Source organism: Theropithecus gelada, chromosome 16 (assembly GCF_003255815.1).
Source record: "Theropithecus gelada isolate Dixy chromosome 16, Tgel_1.0, whole genome shotgun sequence".
NCBI lineage: Eukaryota > Metazoa > Chordata > Mammalia > Primates > Cercopithecidae > Theropithecus > Theropithecus gelada.
The window spans coordinates 61,671,528-61,693,940 of record NC_037684.1 but is presented as its reverse complement, the minus strand read 5'-3'; the positions used below and the strand labels follow the sequence as shown (position 1 = coordinate 61,693,940).

Genomic DNA, 22,413 nt, shown 5'->3' with positions numbered 1-22,413 from the left:
TACAGGCGCCCGCCACCTCGCCCGGCTAGTTTTTTGTATTTTTTTTTTTTTTTTTTTTTTTTTTTTTGTTGAGACGGAGTCTCGCTCTGTCGCCCAGGCTAGAGTGCAGTGGCCGGATCTCAGCTCACTGCAAGCTCCGCCTCCCGGGTTTACGCCATTCTCCTGCCTCAGCCTCCCGAGTAGCTGGGATTACAGGTGCCTGCCACCTCACCCGGCTAGTTTTTTGTATTTTTTAGTAGAGACGGGGTTTCACCGGGTTAGCCAGGATGGTCTCGATCTCCTAACCTCGTGATCCGCCCGTCTCGGCCTCCCAAAGTGCTGGGATTACAGGCGTGAGCCACCGTGCCCGGCCAATGACCACACTTTAAATTCAAAACAAAACCGAATCCAAAAACAAGGCTTTCTAGGACTGGGCCGACCCGGGCTAATCCCACACTCTACAGTCAGGAGGCCTGGGTTTGAGGTCTGCTTCCACAGACCAGGAGCGCTCCGGCACCTGCTCCACCGAGCAGGGCTAAGGCGAAGGCAGGGAAGACGGCGGTCGCCGGGACGGACTGGGATAGTGACCACGGCGCAAACCCCACACCCACCTGCCGGAAAGTCTCTTTCCAAGGCGGCGAGCCCACCAATTTGTACAAGGAGCGGCGGGGGGACCTCAATGACTCCGCCATCTCCTCTCCGCGGGAGACAAGGCCGCAAGCCCCGCCCCCTGACGGCGCGCACAGACCCCTGGGAGTTGTAGTTTCCGCCTGCAGACTGCTCTTGGATCGCAGGGTATTCTGGGAAGCGTTGTATTACCGGCCGGCCCCACGTGGAAACAGATTTAGGCATCCAAGCGAAATGTGTGAGGCCAGCCCAACCTGCATTGAGGGAGGTAAGTCTTGAGGGAAAGTTCTGGATGCCTGGGTTTACCCAGATGGAGGTGTCCAACAGGCAATTAGATACACAAGTCTGTCTCTCCCCAGGTGCTAGACTTCCAGTAGCATCACCATTCCGCTGACTTCTCGTCCCGCCCCCTTGGGCTTCAGAAATAATGGTGATTGGGTGTCCCTTGGCGACGCCCCTGCCCGGTGGGCTGGCCTCGCCCTCGCCCCTCCCCTGGCACGAGCCTCTCGAGCTTCCGGGCCGCCTGCTCGATGATTGGCCGAAGCAGTGAGTGGACGGCCGCGGATTGGCTGCGCTCAGCGGCGGGCTGAGCAACTGGAATGAGAAGAGCAGTTGGGCCAAGATGGCGGCCGCAGAAGGACTAGTGGGCGACGGCGAGCTGTGGCAGACCTGGCTTCCTAACCACGTCGTGTTCCTGCGGCTCCGGGAGGGACTGAAAAACCAGAGTCCAGCCGAAGCTGAGAAACCAGCTTCTTCGTCGTTGCCTTCGTCGCCGCCGCCGCAGTTGCTGACGAGAAACGTGGTCTTTGGCCTCGGCGGAGAGCTCTTCCTGTGGGACGCAGAAGACAGCTCCTTCTTAGTCGTTCGCCTTCGGGGCCCCGGCGGCGGCGATGAAGAGCCCGCCCTGTCCCGGTACCAGGTACTGTCAGGCCGATCTGGAAGTGACCCTCACGGGGATCTGAACTAGTTTTTTGTTCTTTCCCCTCTTGGCTGTTTTTTCATCTCGTGGCAGGCGTTCCCGCGGATTGGCTCCGACACTGCCCTACGCGGTCGCGGGGACTCAGGCTCTCTCCATGCTTACGGCCTGGAGATCTGGGAGGAAGGAAAGGACCATGGAATAATCAATAAAAATACTAGTGATGGATGAGTGCTCTGGAGATAAACAAAGCGGGCTGAAGGGGTTGAGAACGAGTGGGCGGAGTTGCTATTTTTAGTTTGGTCGGGAGAAACCTGTTCCCTGACATGACACTTCTAATAGGCATAGATCGTAAGTTTCTCTTGGGTTGGGCACAGCAAGTCAGGTAGCAGGTTTCAAAGCACCATGTTTCATGCTTGACGTGGAGGAGAAAGTCTCTGTTAATTCTCCTCCCCACCCCCAACGCCCGCTTTAGAAAATAAAGCCATACCCCAAATTGGGATTTTTGTTTTTGATTAGCCAACAGCATGTGAAAATGGGCGTGATCCAGAAAGTATTACACACTTGCTGTGATCAAATATTGGTTTATGGAAATGTTTGTTTGTAATACACAGATTCTCTTAAAGATTAAAAAGTAAAGAGCTTGGTACTCATTCTAAGGTATGACATCTGTTGTGGGCCCGGTCCAACTCTTGTTACCGAGAAGTGACTTAATTTTAATAAGACGCTAGCAATGCTTCTGCAATTTTGAAAATAGGGCAAGAGTCTACAGTTTGCTTACTTAAACAGTTTCAGTTAAAAATTATCAAGGCCGGGCGCGGTGGCTCACGACGGTAATCCCAACACTTTGGGAGGCCTGGGCGGGTGGATCATCTGAAGTCAGGAAATCGAGACCAGCCTCGCCAACATGGTGAAACCTCGTCTCTACTAAAAATACAAAAATTAGCCAGGCGTGGTGGCGCGCACCTGTAATCCATCTACTCGGGTGCCCGAGGAAGGAGAATCTCTTGAACCTGGGAGGCGGAGGCTGCAGTGAGCTGAGATCTAGCCACTGCACTCCAGCCTGGGCAACAGAGCAACACTCCGTCTCAAAAAATAATAATAATAATTACCAAATGTTCAGCACACAGTATTTCGATAACATCTTATACTGCTATGTAGCATTTGACACAATTATAATTTAATTATTTATAATTACTTTTTTTTTTTTTTTTTTGAGACGGAGTTGGCTCTTGTTTCCCAGGCTGGAGTGCAATGACGCCATCTCGGCTCACCGCAACCTCTGCCTTCCGGTTTCAAGCGATTCTCCTGCCTCAGCTTCTGGAGTAGCTGGGATTACAGGCATCTACCACCACGCCCGACTAATTTTCGTATTTTTAGTAGAGGCGGGGTTTCACCATGTTGGCCAGGCTGGTCTCGAAGCCCTGACCTCGTGATCCACTTGCTTCGGCCTCCCAAAGTGTTGGGATTGCAGGCAGTCAGCCACTGCGCCGGCCTTTTTTTTTTTTCTTTTCTTTTCTTTTTGAGACAGGATCTTGCTCTATTGCCCAGGCTGGAGTGCAGTGGTGCAATCTCAGCTAACTGCAACCTCCACCTCCTGGATTCAAGCGATTCTCCTGCCTCAGCCTCTTGAGTGGTTGGGTTTACAGGCCCACACCACCATACCTGGCTGCTTTTTGTATTTTTAGTAGAGACGGGGTTTCACCATGTTGACCAGGCTGATCTGGAACTCCTGGCCTCAGGTGATCCACCCGCCTTGGCCTCCCAAAGTGCTGGCATTCCAGCCGTAAGCCTTGGCGCTCTGCCTCTGTCTTTTTTTCTAGACTGTAAGCTCCAAGGCAGGGGCAGGGTCTGCCCTTCTCATTTTAAAAAAATTTGTTTTATTTTTTATTTTTGAGATGGGGTCTTTCTCTGTTGCTCAGGCTACAAAATTGTTGTCCAGCATACAAAAATGCTGGAGTGCCCAGAATTTATAAGCTCTCAGTAAATATTGGTGACTCTCGGTAACCTTCCCTCCTCCAGAATCTCAAAACCTTAGAGATGGGGAAGAAAGCAGCTTATCATGAGTTGTAACTTTGGATGTTAAAAGCATGAGTAAGCTGGGTGTAGTGGCTGTAGCCTATAATCAGCACTTTAGGAGGCCAAGGTGGAGGCAGGTGGATCTTGTGAGCACAGGAACAGGTGTTCAAGACCAGCCTGGGCAACAGGAGGAAACCCCCATCTCTACAAAAAAAACCTTTTTAATTAGCTGGGCATGGTGGTGCACACCTGTAGTCCCAGCTCCTCTGGAAGCTGAGGTGGGAAGGACACTTGAGCCCCTACAGTAAAGGCTGCAGTGGGCTGCCACTGCACTCCAGCCTGGGTGACAGAGCAAGACTCCATCTCAAAAAAAAAAAAAAAAAGAGCATGAGTTGTAACTTTAAAAACAACAACAGCAACCGAAATACTGTGATTATTGTGAATGAACTAAATTGATTGAATTGTATATGTAACAAGAAAGGTGGCCTTTGTTTGGTTTGCGTTTGACTAGAAAAATCAAGTGGAAAGAAGATGGGGGTTGAATATAGAGAAAAGAAGGAAAGACGAGGAGAAATAATTTGATTAGAATCAGCAAAGGGCAACTAAAAAAACAAAAACAAAACCAGGATTACAGACATCAGCAATTTGAAATATTGTATTTAGAACAGTCGTCTCTGTTCTAAAAGCATTTTGGCTTAGGGTGATTCTTCATACATAAAGATAAACAATACCTTGGCAGTCTCATAACATATTCCTGAAAGTAGAAAGAAAAGAAACAGATGGTCATGGGAGAACAAATAGAACCAAGAGAAGTAGAGAATTTTGAGGACATGTGGTGCTGACACAACATACCAGAATCTCATGAAAAGATCACTGTTATTAAGCCTTCATGGATAAAGCAGCATTCTGCTTGCTACAGAAGCTCTTAAAGCCACCCTTTTTTTCCCCCCAGTTTTTGTAGAAACGAGGTCTCACTGTATTGCCCAGGCTGGTCTCAAACTTTCCTCAGCCTCCCAAAGTACTGGGATTACAGGTGTGAGACGCTGTACTTGGCCTTCAAGCCATTCTTTACTATTATATAATAATTATCATTGCTTATTAATTCTGAGTTTATGTCTATCTACTAAGCATCTGTTGAGAGTCAGCAGTATGCCAGAATGCTAAGAATACAGAGAGGAAAGATGTAGATCTCAGGTAATTCATAGTTGTGTGGGATGAGCAAGTAAAAAGGACAATTAGAATGTAGGGTGATAATAAGTATAATAGAATTATCCAGAGCATATCATTGATGTGCAGAAAAGATGACCAGGCGCAGTGGTTCACGCCTTTAATCCCAGCGCTTTGGGAGACTGAGGTGGGCAGATCAGTTGAGGCCAGGAGGCCCATCTCTACTAAAAATCAGGAGGCAGAGGTTACAGTAAGTCGAAATCGTACCACTGCACTTCAGCCTGGGCGACAGAGCGTGACTCTCTCAGGAAAAAAAAAACAAAAACAGAAAATATGCACTTATTCCTGGCCAGAAGATCAGGGATGTTTTCTTGGGAAGAAAGTGCATAGAAGCTGAATCTCCCAAGAATGTGTAAGTCTTGTTAGCTAAAAAAGAAAAAAATCAAAAGCATTGCAAGAAGAGAAACAATTGTACAAAGACACAAAGGCATGGCAAAGCATGATGATTTCCCAGAAATACCAATTAATCTGTTTGGAGTGTGAGGCACAAGCAGAAGAGTGGTGGAGAGTTGAGACCTGGAGTAGTAGGGTGGAGCTTGATTATAAGAAGGAACATTACGTGTAGAAGTCTCTATTTATCAAGGTAAGGAAATCTGATGCATTTTATGGAACATTCCAATCTAGATGATTAAAAAAATTTCATGGCCGGGGGCGGTGGCTCACACCTGTAATCCCAGCACTTTGGGAGGCCAAGGCAGGTGATCATGAGTCAAGAGATCAAGACCATCCTGGCCAACATGGTGAAACCCCCGTCTATACTAAAAATACAAAAATTCCCTGAGCGTGGTGATGTGCGCCTATAGTCCCAGCTACTCAGAAGGCTAAGGCAGGAGAATCGCTTGAACCCGGGAGGCGGAGGTTGCAGTGAGCCAATAGTGGACCACTGCACTCCAGCCTGGTGACAGAGCAAGACTCCATCTCAAAAAAACATGAGTTAATGGTACAAGTGTGAGCACTTACCCAGAGTTTTATTATCCTATAATTGTTGTAAACTAAACTATTACTGTGATTTCAAGTAACTGCCATCCATATTTATATTAAAACTAACTATATTCACTGGTTTGCTTTAATTTTCAGAGATTGCTTTGCATAAATCCACCCCTGTTTGAAATCTATCAAGTCTTGTTAAGTCCAACACAACATCATGTAGCACTTATAGGAATAAAAGGACTTATGGTATTAGAATTACCTAAGAGATGGGGGAAGAATTCTGAATTTGAAGGTGGAAAATCAACAGTGAATTGTAGGTAAGTTGTATGGTATTTATCTGTATCATTTATTATATATACAGAAAATTGTTCAAGACCAGTGGTTCTTAAGCATGTTTAGTATACTGCTCTTGAAACATTAGAGCACTCCTCGTGGTCTGCAGACTGGCTTCTGTGTTATCAATGTTTATAGTATGTGTGTGATTGATTGTACTTTTATTCTGCCTGAAGTACCACATTGCTCTCTCATTGGAGGCTAGGCCATTCTTTCAACTAGGTAGAAGTAAGTATTTTTTATATATATATGTGCGTGTATATATATGTGTGTGTGTATATGTGTGTGTGTATATATATATATATTTTTTTTAGATGGAGTCTTGCTCTGTCACTCAGGCTGAAGTGCAGTGGCACAATCTTGGCTCACTGCAACCTCCGCCTCCTGGATTCAAGTAATACTCGTGCATCAGCCTCCCGAGTAACTGGGATTACAGGCAAGCGCTGCCACACCCAGCTAATTTTTGTATTTTTAGTAGAGATGGGGTTTCACCATGTTGGCCAAGCTGGTCTTGAACTCCTGACCTCAAGTGATCCACCCACCTCAGCCTCCCAAAGTGTTGAGGTTATAGGTGTGAGCCACCACACCTGGCCTATTTTTATATAATTTCTTTTTCAACAAATCCAGAAAAGTGAATCTGAAAGATCTACTCAAAAGAGTACAGATGCTTGTCAACTTACGATTGGGTCATGTCCCAATAAACCCAGTTTAAGTTGAAAATGCATTTATTGCTGACAGCACAGCAGATGATCCCTGATTTAGGATGGTTCAGCATAGGATTTTTCAACATTATGAACCCATCATAAGTCATAAGGAGCTCCTCGATTTATGATGGATTATGTACTGGTAAACCCATTGTAAAGTTGGGGATCATCTGTATAAGGTAGAAACTACTTTTAGCTCCACAACTTATAAGTTGAGTCCCCTTAAACTGTTTATTTCGTAAGTCTCTGTTTCCTCGTTTTAAAAACAGGATTGATAATATCTGCCCTTGTAATTTCGTAACAGGGTTAGTAAAAGCATCAAATGAGATACTATATCTGAAAACACTTGTACTGTGTAAAATATGTATCAATCCTAAGTCAAACCATCCTAAAATGTATATATATGTATGAAATATTATATAATTTGAGGCCAGGCACGGTGGCTCACGCCTGTAATCCCACCACTTTGGGAGGCCCAGGTGGGTGGATTGCCTGAGCTCAGGAGTTTGAGACCACCCTGGGCAACATGGTGAAACCTCATCTCTACTAAAATACAAAAAATCAGCTGGGTGTGATGGCACACACCTGTAGTCCTAGCTACTCAAGAGGATAAGGCACAAGTATTGCTTAAACCCAGAAGGCGGAGGTTGCAGTGAGCCAAGATCGCACCACTGCACTCCAGCTTGAGCCACAGAGCGAGACTTCATCTCAAATAAATAAATAAAATTTAATTAAATTATTAAAATAAATTATTTATTTATTTTGAGACAGAGTCTCGCTCTGTAGTCCAAGCTGGAGTGCAGTTGCATGATCTCAGCTCACTGCAACCTCCTCAGCCCAGGCTGGAGTGCAGTGGCGCGAGCTCAGCTCACTGTGGCCTCCGCCTCCTGGGTTCCAGCGATTCTCCTGCCTCAGCTTCATGGGTAACTGGGAATACAGGCACGCGCCACCACACTTGCCTAATTCTTGTATTTTTAGTGGAGACGAGGTTTCACTATGTTGACTAGGCTGATCTCAAACTCCTGACCTCAGGTGATCCACCCGTCTTGGCCTCCCAAAGTGCTAAGATAGGTGTGAGCCATCGCACCCAGCCAATGTGCTATAATTTAGAAGATATTTTTATTTCAATTCTTTGATATTGTTTGAATAGATGCCTTGAATGCCCTCTCAGCATGATTTCAGGGAAATACCTTTGAAGGAAAGAGAAGCAAAGAGTGTTAAAATAGAAATTCCTTTAGGGCCTTTTACGGTGGCTCACACCTGTAATCCCAGCACTTTGGGAGGCCGAGGCGGGCAGATCACCTGAGATCAGGAGTTTGAGACCAGCCTGACCAATGTGGCAAAACCCCCTCTCTACTGAAAACAAAAAATTAGCCGGGCGTGATGGCAGGTGCCTGTAATCCCAGCTATTCGGGAGGCTGAGGCAGGAGAATCGCTTGAACCCAGTAGACGGAGGTTGCAGTGAGCCAAGATTGTGCCATTAAACTCTAGCCTGGACAACAAGAGAGAAACTCCATCTCAAAAAAAAAAAAGAAGTTCCTTTAGAAGATTTTTCATCAAAGTTGTATAAAATGTTTTGGAAAATTATTATCTTTATTTTAGTACCACTCCAGTTGCTGAGAGATTTTTCACCAGTTCTACCTCTCTGACTCTAAAGCATGCTGCATGGTATCCAAGTGAAATACTGGATCCCCACATAGTGCTGTTAACATCAGACAACGTAATAAGGTAAATTTTATTTTTCTCTCTCTTGAAGCCTTGCAAGTGGGAAAGCTCTGTTTCTGTTTGCCAATTAACAGCTCAACATAGAACAAAGTGAGTCATTGAATGAGTCTGCTTTTATCTGATGGCTGTTGTAACCCATTCTCAATCATAAGAATCACCTAACTGTCCTAACTTACGTGCCTTACTTACCACTATTCCTTCTCAACTAGTCTTCCTGCCTCCAAGTATCTCCTTTCCTAATCTGACACATTAGAATAATCTTTCCAAAACTCTTTCATCATGTCACCTTTTGGTGATAATGTAGCATAAAAGAAAGAGAATATAAGTATAAATTCAGAGATTTGAATTCTTGTCCCACCTCCTCTTCTGTTATCTTTGAGAGCTTGAGCTTCTTTTTAGGGATGGGGGTGGCTCAGTTTCCAATCTTTTAAGTTGAGCAGGTTTGATTCAATAGTTTCTAAAGCCTCTTCTAAGCTTTGCACTCTATTATTAAATGCCCTAATGCTATGTAGATTTCTACTATATTATCAGTTAACTTTCTGGATCGTTAATTGGGAGCACTCAGCAGAAGTACAGATACCTTCAGTTTTATTTTTCTTAATCACTGCTTTTAACTGTGCTCTACTAAATCTTCCTTCACTGCTGAACGGCTCCCCCCTTAATGGTGTCTTGTACAGATCCCCATAGCTTTCTTGTTACTTCTAGTTATGAAAACAGTGTGTCCAGTTTAAAACTCCAATCTTGGCCAGTTGCAGTGACTCACACCTGTAATCCCAGCATTTTGGGAGGCCGAGGTGGGAGGATCACTTGAGCCCCTGACTTTGAGACCAATGTGGGCAACACAGTGAGATCCTGTCTCTGCAGAAAAATTAGCTGGGCATAATGGCATGTGCCGGTAGTCCTAGCTACTCAGGAGACTGAGATAGGAAGATTGCTTGAGCCCAGGAGTTTGAGGCTGCAGTGAGCCATGATCATACCACTGGGTAACAGAGTGAAACCCTGTCTAAAGAAAATAAAAATTTCAAAAGCTATTTGATCTCAAATCTATTTCACAACTATGTCCTGGCCCTTTTGTAGGTCAGACCTGTGTTTTGTGGGATCAGAAGCGATTGGAGAGTGTGCGGTCTGCTCTTTCACTCTTCCTCTTATCCCAGCACTTTGGAGCATAGGGTGAAGTGTAAGGAATGGGCTGCCTCCTCCTTCCTCCAAATCTAACTCCTTCAGTGTGGGGTAGGGGAGTGGGATAGGTGAGGTAGAGATCTTACCAAACTGGTAGTGATGGGGAAGTATGCCTGATCTTGTTTTAATCTTGTTCCATCTGTCACCAGTGAACTCCGTTGATGTGGTAGTCTCTGCATAGATGGTGTGTGTGTGTGTGTGTGTGTGTGTGTGTGTGTGTGTGTTGGAGGGCAGTGTTGAACTTCCAGCTCTCCCCATCACTGAGGAGCTCTGGCTCCCATTGGCTCCTGTCAGTTCTCTATGCCCTGAATCCTCTCTCAAGATGGGGTACAGTATACCTTATCTGCAGGGTGTATACTCCAAGACCCCCCAGTGAATGCCTGAAACTGTAGATGGTACTGAACATGATATGTGTGTATTGCTATGTTTTTTCGATCTAATAACTGAGACAGCTACTAAGTGACTAAGGGGCGTTCAGCTAGGAAATGCACCAGTCTCCCTTGTTACAGGTACCTCCACATCTGGCTCTTTCCTAGAGCCTTCCCTGCCCACCTGTTTGGCTTTGGAGTTCAGGGCAGAGAAAGAGGGGAGGGAAAATCTTCCCAGCACAAACATTATACTGTACTCCGAAGGACTCTTTGACATCCTCTCTTCTTAGTCTTCCTTTTATATCCTATGATGGAAAAGGAGATGGTGGGAAGACAGCGTAGGTACAGTTCTTAAGCCCCAGAGGAAGTGTCTGGCCCCAGATATTGAAGGTTCTTTTTTAAAATATGTGGTACTTAACACTTCTGTTTTCCTAAGCTTTGGAGATTTTGGGCAATTTCAGAGCAAAAGGAAATTTTCACCGAATGCCCTGTTACACTTTCTTTTTCTTTCACTGTTCCCCAATATAACATTATTGTCTAGTATTTATGTGTATTTTCAAGTTAGTAATGCTTGTAGGAACCTAGGAAGACTGTAATAAATGTGTATTCAAATGGATCAAATTATCATGAAAAACATTTATTAACTACTTAATGTGGCATTTTATTGATATTGGAAGAAACCAAGTTTAAAAATTCTTAGTGGCGTCAGACAAAATAAGTCATTGTAAGGGACATTGGATTTCTAAAATGACATTACTGGCCTTTTGAAAATTCTTTCCCTTTTTCACAATAGCCTTATATGCTGTGAAATATAGGTTACTTTACATTAAAATAATTTTGGTTAAAAAAATCAGTATCATACTTTACCTTGAGAAAAGAGAGATAATATGATATTGGGTTTGTTTGTTTGGTTCTTTTTTTTTTTAAAATGGAGTCTCACTCTGTCACCCAAGCTGGAGTGCAGTGGCATGATCTTGGCTCACTCCAGCCTCCAGCTCTCTGCAACCTCCACCTCCCAGATTCAAGCGATTCTCCTGCCTCAGCCTCCCGAGCAGCTGGGATTACAGGTGTGTGCCACCGCACCCAAATATTTTTTGTATTTTTAGTAGAGACAGGGTTTCACCATGTTGGCCAGGCTGGTCACAAACTCCTGACCTCAAGTGATCCGCGCACCTCAGCCTCCCAAAGTGCTAGGATTATAGGTGTGAGCCACTGTGCCCAGCCGATGTTGGGTTTTTATAGAACAAACACATAAATAGATATGCAGGCTAAATGTCACTCACTCTGTCAGCCAGTTGGCATATAAAGAATAAGATACAGTTCTTTCTCTGGTGGGATTTGGTGTCTAATAGGCAGAGATAGATGTATGTAGTTGAAGGAAAACTGGCAAGCTTAGGGGCAATAGTGAGATGACTGGACAAGGCGAGTATAGCTAAGGGCTCAGGACGGAAGTGACAGAGGTGCAGTGGTATGGAATAGGCTGTTAAAGAATATTGGTAAGGATAGAGAACATTTCTTCAGGTCCCAGTGAAACCTCCCTCATGTAGTTAAAGAATAAATGAAGTAGACTACTTTGCAACAGCAAGATTTTTGCAAAGAAATAGTTGTGATAAGTGGTGGGAAAATTCTCAAGAACTGACTCGATGGAGAGGAAAGTGCAGTTTTGGGAAAGGAAAAGAGAATTTTAAGTGCTGGTTTTCTTCTCTTTTGGTTGCTAGAATTTACTCGCTACGTGAGCCCCAGACACCCACTAAGGTGATCATACTTTCAGAAGCCGAAGAAGAAAGCCTAGTACTCAATAAAGGGTAAGTTTTTATTTGAGTCATAAAATGGTTTTTTAAATTAGCTTATTGGGATTAGAAATGCAGTTTTAACATATTGCAAGGTTTTGCAGAGGTGACTAGCATGCTTTTGGTAATGTGAGAAGTAAGTGTATTTTTAGTAGAAACAGGTTTTCATCGTGTTGGCCAGGCTGGTCTGGAACTCTTGGGCTCAAGTGATCCTGCTCGTCTCAGCCTCCCAAAGTGCTGGAATTACAGGCCTGAGCCACCATTCGTTTCTTTATCACCTTTCTATGTGATAAAGAAACTAAGATAATATCTTGCATTGATGTTTGCTTTCTCAACTATATGAAATTGTGATTTCATTTTAACCATATTTGTTAACCTTGTATTGAACTAGAATCTTCCTGAATAACTACACTAAATTTTAAATGCAAAAACAGCATGGTTTTATGATTCATCTTCTTGATATAATGTATATTTGCTGTAGAAAATTGAGAAAAATAGATCAAAGTATTAAGAAATTGAAAATCTTTTGTAATCTCCTATAGCTATAGCCTGTTTCAATACAGCAGCCAAAGTTTAATCAGATCATTCTACTTTAATATACAGTTTAATCAGATCAGTTTAATCAGATCATTCTACTTCCCTGCTCTCCACACCCCATTGATTTCCCAGAATCTTTACCTATAAAGGTTCCACAGGTATGCCACCTGATTGCCTTTCCAGCTTCATTCCTCTCTCTGTGCCCTGGCTCTCAGCTCCAGGCACCTTGGCCTCCTTGCCATTCCACAGACGTTAAGCACTTCTACCTTAGACGTTTGCTCTCCACCTTGACTGCTCCTTCCCTAGTTAACCACAGGCTTGCTTGCTTACTTCTTTCAGATCTTTGCTCATATGTCTTATCAGAGTCTTTCCCGTACCAACTAGTGTAAAGTACCACCTCCATCAGTACCCTCTTACCCTACTTGATTTTCATGATATTTTCTGAGTTTATGTTCCATCTTTATTTCTTTTTGTGGTATGTCTCTCTCTAGAGGGCAGGGCATTTGTTTAATTCACTGACATATTCCCAGACCCTAGAAAAGACCTGGCACAGAGTAGGTGCTTTGAAATTACTTGTAGAACTTACGGATCCTGCTGCTCAGATACAACTGTTGATGTTTTCATGTGTTTTCCTGTTTCCTTTTTGCATTTGTGTGTATGTATATATTTTTGCTATTTGTATATCTGTGTATTTAAACTATTTAAGATGAGAGTAGAACCAAATAATTTTATGGCTAGCTTTTTTCACTTAATTTCATGAGATTTTTTTTTTTTTCTTTTGAGATGGAGTCTCACTCTGTCACTCAGGCTGGAGTGCAATGGCATGATCTTGGCTCACTCCAACCTTTGCCTCCCAGGTTCAAGTGATTCTGCCTCGGCCTCCCAAGTAGCTGGGATTACAGGCGCCCGCCACCATGCCCAGCTAATATTTGTATTTTTAGTAGAGACGGGGTTTCACCATGTTGGCCAGGCTGGTCTCGAACTCCTGACCTCAGGTGACCCACCCGCCTCAGCCTCCCAAATTGCTGGGATTACAGGCTTGAGCCACAGCACCCAGCTGAGAATGTTTAAATGTTAACCTTCTTCATAATCATTTTTTGTCTTTTTAATCCATTGCCTACAAATGCTGTATATACCTACCTCCTATTATTATTTTGTGTTTTTGTTTTGTTTTTTTATTTTTATTTTTTGTTGTTTTTGTTTTTAACAAGTTGGTTTTTACATCTCTTTCCAGAAGGGCATATACTGCATCTCTAGGAGAGACAGCAGTGGCATTTGACTTTGGGCCATTGGCAGCAGTCCCAAAGACTCTATTTGGACAAAAAGGCAAAGACGAAGTAGTGGCATACCCACTGTACATCTTATATGAGAATGGAGAGACTTTCCTGACATACATCAGTCTGTTACACAGGTGAGTTGCGGCGGTCACCCACCTGAAATGAAAACTCAGCTTGGGCTCCAGTAGAGATCGTTGAGGCTGGACTCGGGAGCCATGTTTTTGAGTCTGTGGAAATGTTGCAGCCTTCTGATGCTTGGCTTGCATCTTTTTGAGAAAGGGTTAGTACAGATCATTTGACCTCTCATTTCTTCATGTTATTTGGGTAAATTCTATAGAATTCTTGGATAATCACTTATGATAGGCCTGGATTTGTGTTCATAAATTCTAGTTATCCAAACAAGTGCTTATGGTTTATCTTATATGAACAAGGCACCACGTAGACGTGGTAATCTGGTATTTATGTCCCAGTTGTGGGGAGAAAGATACATACACATGAAAAAATACTATCTATACCACAGTATTGGTACACAGACAGTCAGAACCAGAGGAAGGAGGCCGGGCGCGGTGGCTCAAGCCTGTAATCCCAGCACTTTGGGAGGCCGAGACGGGCGGATCACAAGGTCAGGAGATCGAGACCATCCTGGCTAACACGGTGAAACCCCGTCTCTACTAAAAAATGCAAAAAAACTAGCCCGGCGAGTTGGCGGGCGCCTGTAGTCCCAGCTACTCGGGAGGCTGAGGCAGGAGAATGGCGTAAACCCGGGAGGCGGAGCTTGCAGTGAGCTGAGATCCGGCCACTGCACTCCAGCCTGGGCGACAGAGCGAGACTCCGTCTCAAAAAAAAAAAAAAAAAAAGAACCAGAGGAAGGAGAGGTCATTCTGACTGCGAGGTTGAGGAAATTTTTGTAGAGAAGGAGCGATGTCATGTGTGACTTAGAGGGTTCATTCAGGATTAAATGAAGTATCAAGGAAGGGTGAAAGCGTTTCTGTCAAGGGCAGCATAAAGTAGAGTCTGAAAATAAGCAAGTGCAAGTGTCATTCAAGCTTCATTTATTAGACATTCTGGGCTACAGCTGAGGATTCATGTAGGGAGCATTAAGTGATAAAGCTAGAAGTATCTGCCCTGAGAAAATTTGCTGGCATTAAAAATACCTCTTTAAAGAGTGAGTGGATTTTTTTTTTCTGTAGGAATAGGGTAGTAGGAAGCCAGTGATGGTTTCTGAGCAGAAGGACAAAACAATTGGTTAGGAAAGGGACTGGGACAGAGACTTTTAAAGAAGCTTTTGCAAAATTGAGCTTATAATTTATGAGAGTTTGAACTTGGGTGGTAGTAGAACAGAGAGAAAAATTAAACACAGTAGATAGCAACAAAGGAAGGATAAATAAGACTTAGTTACTGTTTGGATAAGGGAGTATGCCATGAACAGAAACAGGTCAGTAAAGGCAGCTAATTGGGGGAGAAGCTTTATTTTTAAGTAAATCAGTGTAAGATAGTATTGGACCAATAAAATGGAAATATTCCATGGACAGTTGGAAATACAGGATGATGAGAGACAAGAAGAATTAAAATAGAGGTATGAGAATCATCTGTCATGGTGAGAGAGTCTATACAGGATAAGAATTTGAGGGAAAACTGCAGAGGCATAAGGCTAAGGACTGAGCATTAGAGTTTATTTGCTTATAAATCGACTTAACATACTTATTCAGGGTCCACTGTGTGGTAGAAGATGGAAATACAAGATTGAAGGCAACATTTCTACCATGTGGTTCCTTATCTATCAGAAGGGCATACAACTAAACCAGTAACTATAGTACAGTGTCATGTGCTCAGGGCATCACCGGGTTCTTCAGGAGTGTGATGGAGTAAATGAGTAGACCTGCTGATGTTGGAAGACTTTGAGGAAATGCTATGACAAAAGCTTGGACTTGAAGGATTCACTAGACAGTCGGAAGTGGGTACAGAAGAGAGAAGAAAGTATGCAAAACCATAAAGATAAGAAAGATGAAAGAGCTTGACAGGTTACAGAATGGTGAGGATTCACTATTGAGTGCATTCGCCTTGCAGAAATGTTCTCTGACTTTCACACATGAGCTCAGGAGGATTTTGTGGTAACGTTAGTACCTTCCCTTACCCCTTCTCCTCTTACTGCTGAGCCCTCATTTGTCCAAACCATGATCTGCCTAGTAACCTTAGCCCAAAACCCGAAAGTTGTCTTCATCCTTACATTTGATCAGTCCCAAATTTCTGTGGATTTTGTGATTAAAATTTTTTGGAAGTATACACCAAGCTTGTCCAACTCACGGACTGTGCACAACCCAGGACAGCCTTGAATGCAGCCCAACACTTCGTAAACTTTCTTAGAACATCATGAGATTTGTTTGCGATTTTCTTTTCTTTCTTTTTTTTTTTTTAAAACTCATCTCCTATTGTTAGTGTATTTTCTGTGTGGCCCAAAACAATTTCCAGTGTGACCCAGGGAAGCCAAAAGATTGGGTGCCCCTGGTTATACACCCTTCTCTCCATTCCGTTGTCCGTGCTTCAGAACTTCATCATCTGCCTAGGTTATTTTCTTAAATAGTTTCCCCAGATCCCATTTTGGACCCTTCCATGTCTTCCTCCCTAATACCAGATTGATTTGTAAAGTGAAGCTCCATTACTTGATTTAAACCTCTAGTAATATACTGTTACCCAGCAGACTGAATAGTTTAACATGGCATCCAAGATGATGTACTTCATAAGCCAGTCCTGGATGTCTGTCTAGCTGTTTTGCCATTGCCTTAGACCTTGTACTTTGCCTCCTATCATACTAAATAAGTTTTCTTCTTCTTAGTTCCTTGTCTTTCATGCTTCCAGGACTTTGCATAAGCTGCTCAATAACCCCCTTCCCAGAAATCATTCTTTCCCTATTTTTCTTATTTGTTTTTGATAGCTTTCTTCATTATCTTTGTATCTTTTTGTCATTCCTTTGTACACCATAAATCCTTCTGTTCTTGCACTTATCACATGGTATACTAATTCTGGTTAAATGTCTGCCTCATCAACTAAACAGTCATTCACTGGGAGAATCATGTGGCACTCAATAATAAGTATTTGTCAAATCAGATTTAGTATAGGGATCCAAAGCCTTGAAGAGAAGCTACATTTCAGAAGAAAGGATTTGGTAGTCTTGGAATATAGATGGTAGTTAAAACGAGGCATAGTTTAATAAGCTCTCATTTAAGTGTGTGTTTTGAAAAAAGTCAAAGCATACAACAGAATCCTGGAGAACACCAATATTTAAGAGAAAGAAATTAGAAAAGGACATTAGAAAATTGTCTTTAAAGAGGTAGGAAGAGAGAACTACAAGAAAGAATTGTTATAGCTGTTAAGGATATTGAGTAGCAGTAATTGTTAACCAGTGATAAATGCAGCAGAAGGTTAAGTGCCTTTTGGATTTAGCAAATCTTGCAGGTGACCTTTGCCACAGTGGCTTCAGTGGAGTGGTGAAAGCATAAACCATAGCAAATTTAGGGCAAGGGTTTCCAGCCTCTGTACTATTGACATTTTGGTCTGAATTATTGTTTTAGAGGTGCTGTGCTGTAGGGGAGTGTTTAGCAGCCTCTAGCCTCTAACCACTAGATGCCAATACCTCCCCGCACATTGTGACAACCAGTTGCGACAAGCCAAAATGTCTTCAGACATTGCCATTGTCCTCTAGGGCAAAATTGTCTCTGGTTGAGAAACACCAGAGCAGTAGAATCTGAGTGGGAAAGCGAGAAGGTGGAGTATTGGGAATATCCTACATTTATAATGAGGGTATGATAGCTGGAGGAAAACAAAGTCAAAGAATGGTTTTATGGGGTGAGCAAGCTTATTGTCAACATTTCCCAAATATGTTTTTACTCCTTCTTTAGCCCTGGAAATATTGGAAAGCTGTTGGGTCCGTTGCCCATGCATCCTGCGGCTGAAGATAACTATGGTTATGATGCTTGTGCTATCCTCTGCTTACCCTGTGTCCCCAATATCTTAGTGATCGCCACTGAATCAGGAATGCTGTATCACTGTGTCGTGCTAGAAGGGGAAGAAGAAGATGACCAAGCAGTAAGTGCAGGCTGCTGTGGGTGTTTGTATCTTCGATACCTGGCACACTTCCTGACCCAATATGAGTGCTTAATATATGAGAAGGAATTTTAACTTATTTATGGAACTTCTGATATTTTGGAAATTAAACAGTTAAAAAAGTAGCTGAGGCACTCTTAGCAATCTAAGTGGAAAGAAGTTAGAAGGTTGCCCAACTTACTTGGTCCACCCGTCTGCGTGTTACTTTCTGATCTCTATATTGCAATCTTCAGGGACAGATACAAAGAGCCTTGGAATCACTGAATCGGCTTTTTTCACAATCATCTTCTTAAAGGAAGAGAGATGTTTTCTCTTCAGAATAACAGTGCAGTGCACTGTTAGGATAGAGGTGGAATTAAGAATTTGAAAGCGCTGTTTGACCCAGCTTCTTTTTTTTTTTTCTGAGGCGGAGTTTTGCTCTTGGTGCCCAGGCTGGAGTGCAGTGGCATGATCTCAGCTCACTGCCACCTCTGCTTCCCAGGTTCAAGCGATTCTCTTGCCTCGGCCTCCCGAGTAGCTGGGATTACAGGCACCCAACACCATGCCCGGCTAATTTTTATTTTTAGTAGAGACAGGGTTTCACTATGTTGGCCAGGCTGGTCTCGAACTCCTGACCTCAGATGATCCACCCACCCACCTTGGCCTCCCAAAGTGCTGGGATTACAGGCATTAACAATCGCACCTGGCCCTGACCCAGCTTTTTGCCTGTTTTTAATTGTGTACATTTTCAAATTAACATGCAAGATCAAAATTACAACACTTTTTTTTTTACAGTCAGAAAAGTCCTGGGATTCCAGGATTGACCTCATTCCTTCTCTGTATGTGTTTGAATGTGTTGAGTTGGAGCTTGCTTTGAAACTGGCATCTGGAGAGGATGACCCTTTTGATTCTGACTTTTCTTGTCCAATCAAACTTCATAGAGGTAAGCTCTTCAATAAATGTAGTGCTTTCTTCCCATGATTTTTATACTAAGACTATCATAGACTGTTCCTATGTCATGTGTTTGTTCTGTGGTTCCAGCCTTTAAAAAGTTGACTGGGTTTTTTTAGCCTTTTAGTCACTATAGTACACTTTTTGTCTAAGGTAGACTGAGCAAATTTCCAAGTTTTAAAATAGTGGTCTTTGGTCCAGATCACCCAGATTCCTAACAGTGAATTTTTCCTGGTCCTATCAAAAGTAGAACTACCATATTATTCAGTAGTTCCACTACTGGATATGTCAAAAGGGAAGGAAATAATAGGTTGAAGAGATACCTGCACTGCCATGCCCATTGCAGTGTTATTCACAATAGCTAAGATGTTGAATCAACCTGTGTCCATCAACAGACCAAATGGATTGTTGTTGTTGTTGTTGTTGTTGTTGTTGTTGAGACGGTGTCTGGCTCTATCAGCCAGGCTGGAGTTTAGTGGCGCAATCTCAACTCACTGCAACCTCCACCTCCCAGGTTCAAGCGATTATTTTGGCTCAGCCTCCCAAGTAGCTGGATTACAGGTATCCACCACCATGCCTGGCTAATTTTTGTATTTTTATTTTTATTTTATTTATTCATTTATTTTGAGACGGAGTCTCGCTCTGTTGCCCAGGCTGAAGTGCAATAGCGCGATCTCGGCTCACTGGAACCTCTGCCTCCTGGGTTCAAGTGATTCTTCTGCCTCAGCCTCCCTAGTAGCTGGGACTACAGGCGCGTGCCATCACGCCCTGCTAATTTTTGTATTTTTAGTGGAGACAGGGTCTCATCATATTGGCCAGGCTGGTATCGAACTCCTGACCTCGTGATCCACCCACCTCGACCTCCCAAAGTGCTGGGATTCCAGGCGTGAGCCACCACGCCTGACAATTTTTGTATTTTTAGTAGAGGTGGGGTTTCACCATGTTGGCCAGGCTGGTCTCAAACTCCTGGCCTCAAGCAGTCCACCTGCCTCAGCCTTCCAAAAGTGCTGGGATAACAGATGTGAGCCACCACGCACCCGGCCCCAAATGGATTTTTAAAATGTGGTGTATATACACAGTGGAGTACCATTTGGCTTTTGTGTGTGTGTGTGTGTGTGTGTGTATGTATGATAATGATCTCACTGTCACCTAGGCTGGAGTACAGTGGTGTGATCTTGGCTCACTGCAACCTTCACCTCCCAGGCTCGAACAATCCTCCCACCTCAGCCTCTGGAGTAGCTGGGACTACACGACTAATTTTTGTATTTTTGGTAGATATGGGATTTTGCCATGTCATTCAAGCTCAAACTCCTGAGCTCAAGTGATCCTCCCACCTCGGCCTCTCAAAGTGCTGGTCCACAGGTGTGAACCACCATGCCTAGCCCTATTTGGCTTTAAAAAAGAATGAAATCGTGTCATTCACTGCAACATAGGAGGATTTCAATCTTGTAGCAATTTGACCTACTCTCCTTACAGTTCTTGTTAGCCAGTTTGCCTAGTTTTGGCCTCAACTCTATACTAAAGTATAGCCAAAATATTTAAGGGGGTAGAATTCCTTACATAACAAACCAGCAAAGAGCGTACATTGGGTTTGTCTAATTAAGGTATTTTGAGATTTCTGTTGTCTAAGAATTTTATAGATGAGGAAACAGACCAAATGAAGTAAAGTGACAGAAACTAATTGGTTTCCTCATATAGATACATATATCTTTGGGAAATCTTAAGTGTAGATGTAGACATTTTGTTCTTGGGTTTTTGTTTTTGTTTGTTTGTTTGTTTGTTGAGATGGAGTTTTGCTCCTGTTGCCCAAGCTGGAGTGCAATGGCACGATCTCGGCTCACTTCAACCTCTGCCCCCCAGGTTCAAGCGATTCTCCCGCCTCAGCCTCCCAAGTAGCTGGGATTACAGGAATGCGCCATCACGCCTGGCTAATTTTTGTATTTTTAGTACAGATGGGGTTTCACCATGGTGGTCAGGCTGGTCTCGAACTCCTTATCTGTCCACCTTGGCCTCCCGCAGTGCTGGGATTTTAGGCATAAGCCACCATGCCCAGCCTTTTCTTGGTTCTTCTAATGAGAGTAACATTTTCATATGTGAAACTAAGAAATTTTTGACTTGTTCATAATTGTGCTGAACAAGGCATATTATAATCACTGAGGCACACCAGATTTCTTAGTGACAAAGTGATGGTGTCTAACAGATTTCCTGTTAACTAAATGTTGGCTCTTTTTAGTAATCAATTTGTTTTACACCCCAGTATTAAGATTTTTCTGTTGATGTTAGCACTACAGGTTTTGAAAAGTCATTTTAACAATGTTAGATTTGATGAGATGATTTGAGCCTTAAGTCTTAAAATACGGGCAAATGAAAAGAAAATTTTCAATATTTTAATTATTCAAACAGATAGATGATTCCCATAGACGAAGGTTTTTTAAACTTTTTATAGCAGAATGCTGTTTTCTAAGATGTTTTATGGAACCTCAATATATAAGACAGAAAAATAATGTATCAGCTTTAGAACATTAATATATGATAAAGTCACTAATCACAAAGTGAGACTGTTAAAGGAAAATTTAATCTAGGGGTTTTATGGGTTATTGTGCCATTTTATCAGCTTCAATATATACCTTATCTCTGTATTTTGTTTTTACTTTAATAACATTATTATTTTGTTTGTTTTTTGAGACGGAGTTTCACTCTTGTTGCCCAGGCTGCAGTGCAGTGGCGCAATCTTAGCTCACCGCAACCTCCACCTCCCGGGTTTGAGCAATTCTCCTGCCTCAGCCTCCCGAGTAGCTGGGATTGCAGGTGTGAGCCACCACGCCTGGCTAATTTTGTATTTTTAATAGAGACGGGGTTTCTCCATGTTGGTCAGGCTGGCCTTGAACTCCTGACCTTAGGCGATCCGCCCACCTCAGCCTCCCAAAGGGCTGGGATTACAGGCGTGAGCCACCACACCCGGCCAGTAACATTATTAATATTAATAATAAAAATCTTGAGTTACAGAGATAAATATACATAATAATAAGTATTCAATAGCTTATCTTTTAGTCTCAGGATTGTCTCACTGATACTGGGGCTCAAAGGAGGTACAGAAATATTTGTTTCAAAACCAGTTAATTAAAATTGTGTAACAACTACTCATACTTTTTAGTTATAAATGATTGTCAAACAAAAAGAGCATCCCAAACTGAAAATAACCTTTAAAACTGTCAGTCAACATTATGAAGACATACTAAACTTCACTTCTCATTTCACACCTTAGTACACTGATAGAACTGTTCCCTGAGCCGTTGTGTTAAAGTCTTTTGTGATACCTATGCTGTAGGAGTGCATTTGCTTCAACAATTTTATTTAAGTCGATGTATACAAGCATAGGTTTTCTACAGAGCTGCCATTTTAACCACCATTTTCTTTTGAAGAACTAAATAAATGCACAGAGAAAAGCACAAACGAGTTACTTGACAGCAAGTATTTATGTTTTGGTGAACCTCTTGTGTTCATATTTAGAAAATAACATTCAGATTGTGGTTTTTTATTTTTTTATTTTTTGAGACGGAGTTTTACTCTGTCGCCCAGGCTGGATTGCAGTGGTGCAATCTCGGCTCACTCACTGCAACTTCTGCCTCCTGGGTTCAAGTAATTCTCCTGCCTCAGCCTCCTGAGTAGCTGGAATTACAGGCGGCTGCCACCACACCTGGCTAATTTTTGTATTTTTAGTAGAGACGGGTTTTCACCATGTTGGTCAGGCTGGTCTCGAACTCCTGACTT

At 42.9% G+C, this 22,413-nt stretch overlaps 2 protein-coding genes across 12 annotated transcripts in view; one reads left to right on the top strand and one right to left on the bottom strand.

Annotated features, from left to right (window-relative positions):
* Nucleotides 1-1,238, bottom strand: part of RPAIN (RPA interacting protein) — a 14,489-nt gene extending 13,251 nt beyond the window's left edge. For all 9 annotated transcript variants that reach the window (XR_003116186.1, XR_003116189.1, XR_003116187.1 and 6 more), the window contains exon 1: nt 591-1,238. Coding sequence is in view for 5 of the 9 variants with exons in the window: in XM_025361901.1 (XP_025217686.1) it covers nt 591-671 (81 nt within the window). In the remaining 4 variants the exon portion in view is untranslated. The remainder of the gene's footprint in view (nt 1-590) is intronic.
* NUP88 (nucleoporin 88) overlaps nt 1,140-22,413 on the top strand; it is a 34,391-nt gene continuing 13,117 nt past the window's right edge. For 2 of the 3 annotated variants that reach the window (XM_025361894.1, XM_025361893.1), the window contains exons 1-7: nt 1,140-1,525; nt 5,846-6,015; nt 8,338-8,463; nt 11,726-11,812; nt 13,569-13,745; nt 17,508-17,694; nt 18,487-18,634. In XM_025361894.1, coding sequence (XP_025217679.1) covers nt 1,229-1,525; nt 5,846-6,015; nt 8,338-8,463; nt 11,726-11,812; nt 13,569-13,745; nt 17,508-17,694; nt 18,487-18,634 — 1,192 coding nt within the window. In that variant the 5' untranslated portion in view covers nt 1,140-1,228. The remainder of the gene's footprint in view (nt 1,526-5,845; nt 6,016-8,337; nt 8,464-11,725; nt 11,813-13,568; nt 13,746-17,507; nt 17,695-18,486; nt 18,635-22,413) is intronic. The other variant, XM_025361895.1, reaches the window with a different exon arrangement.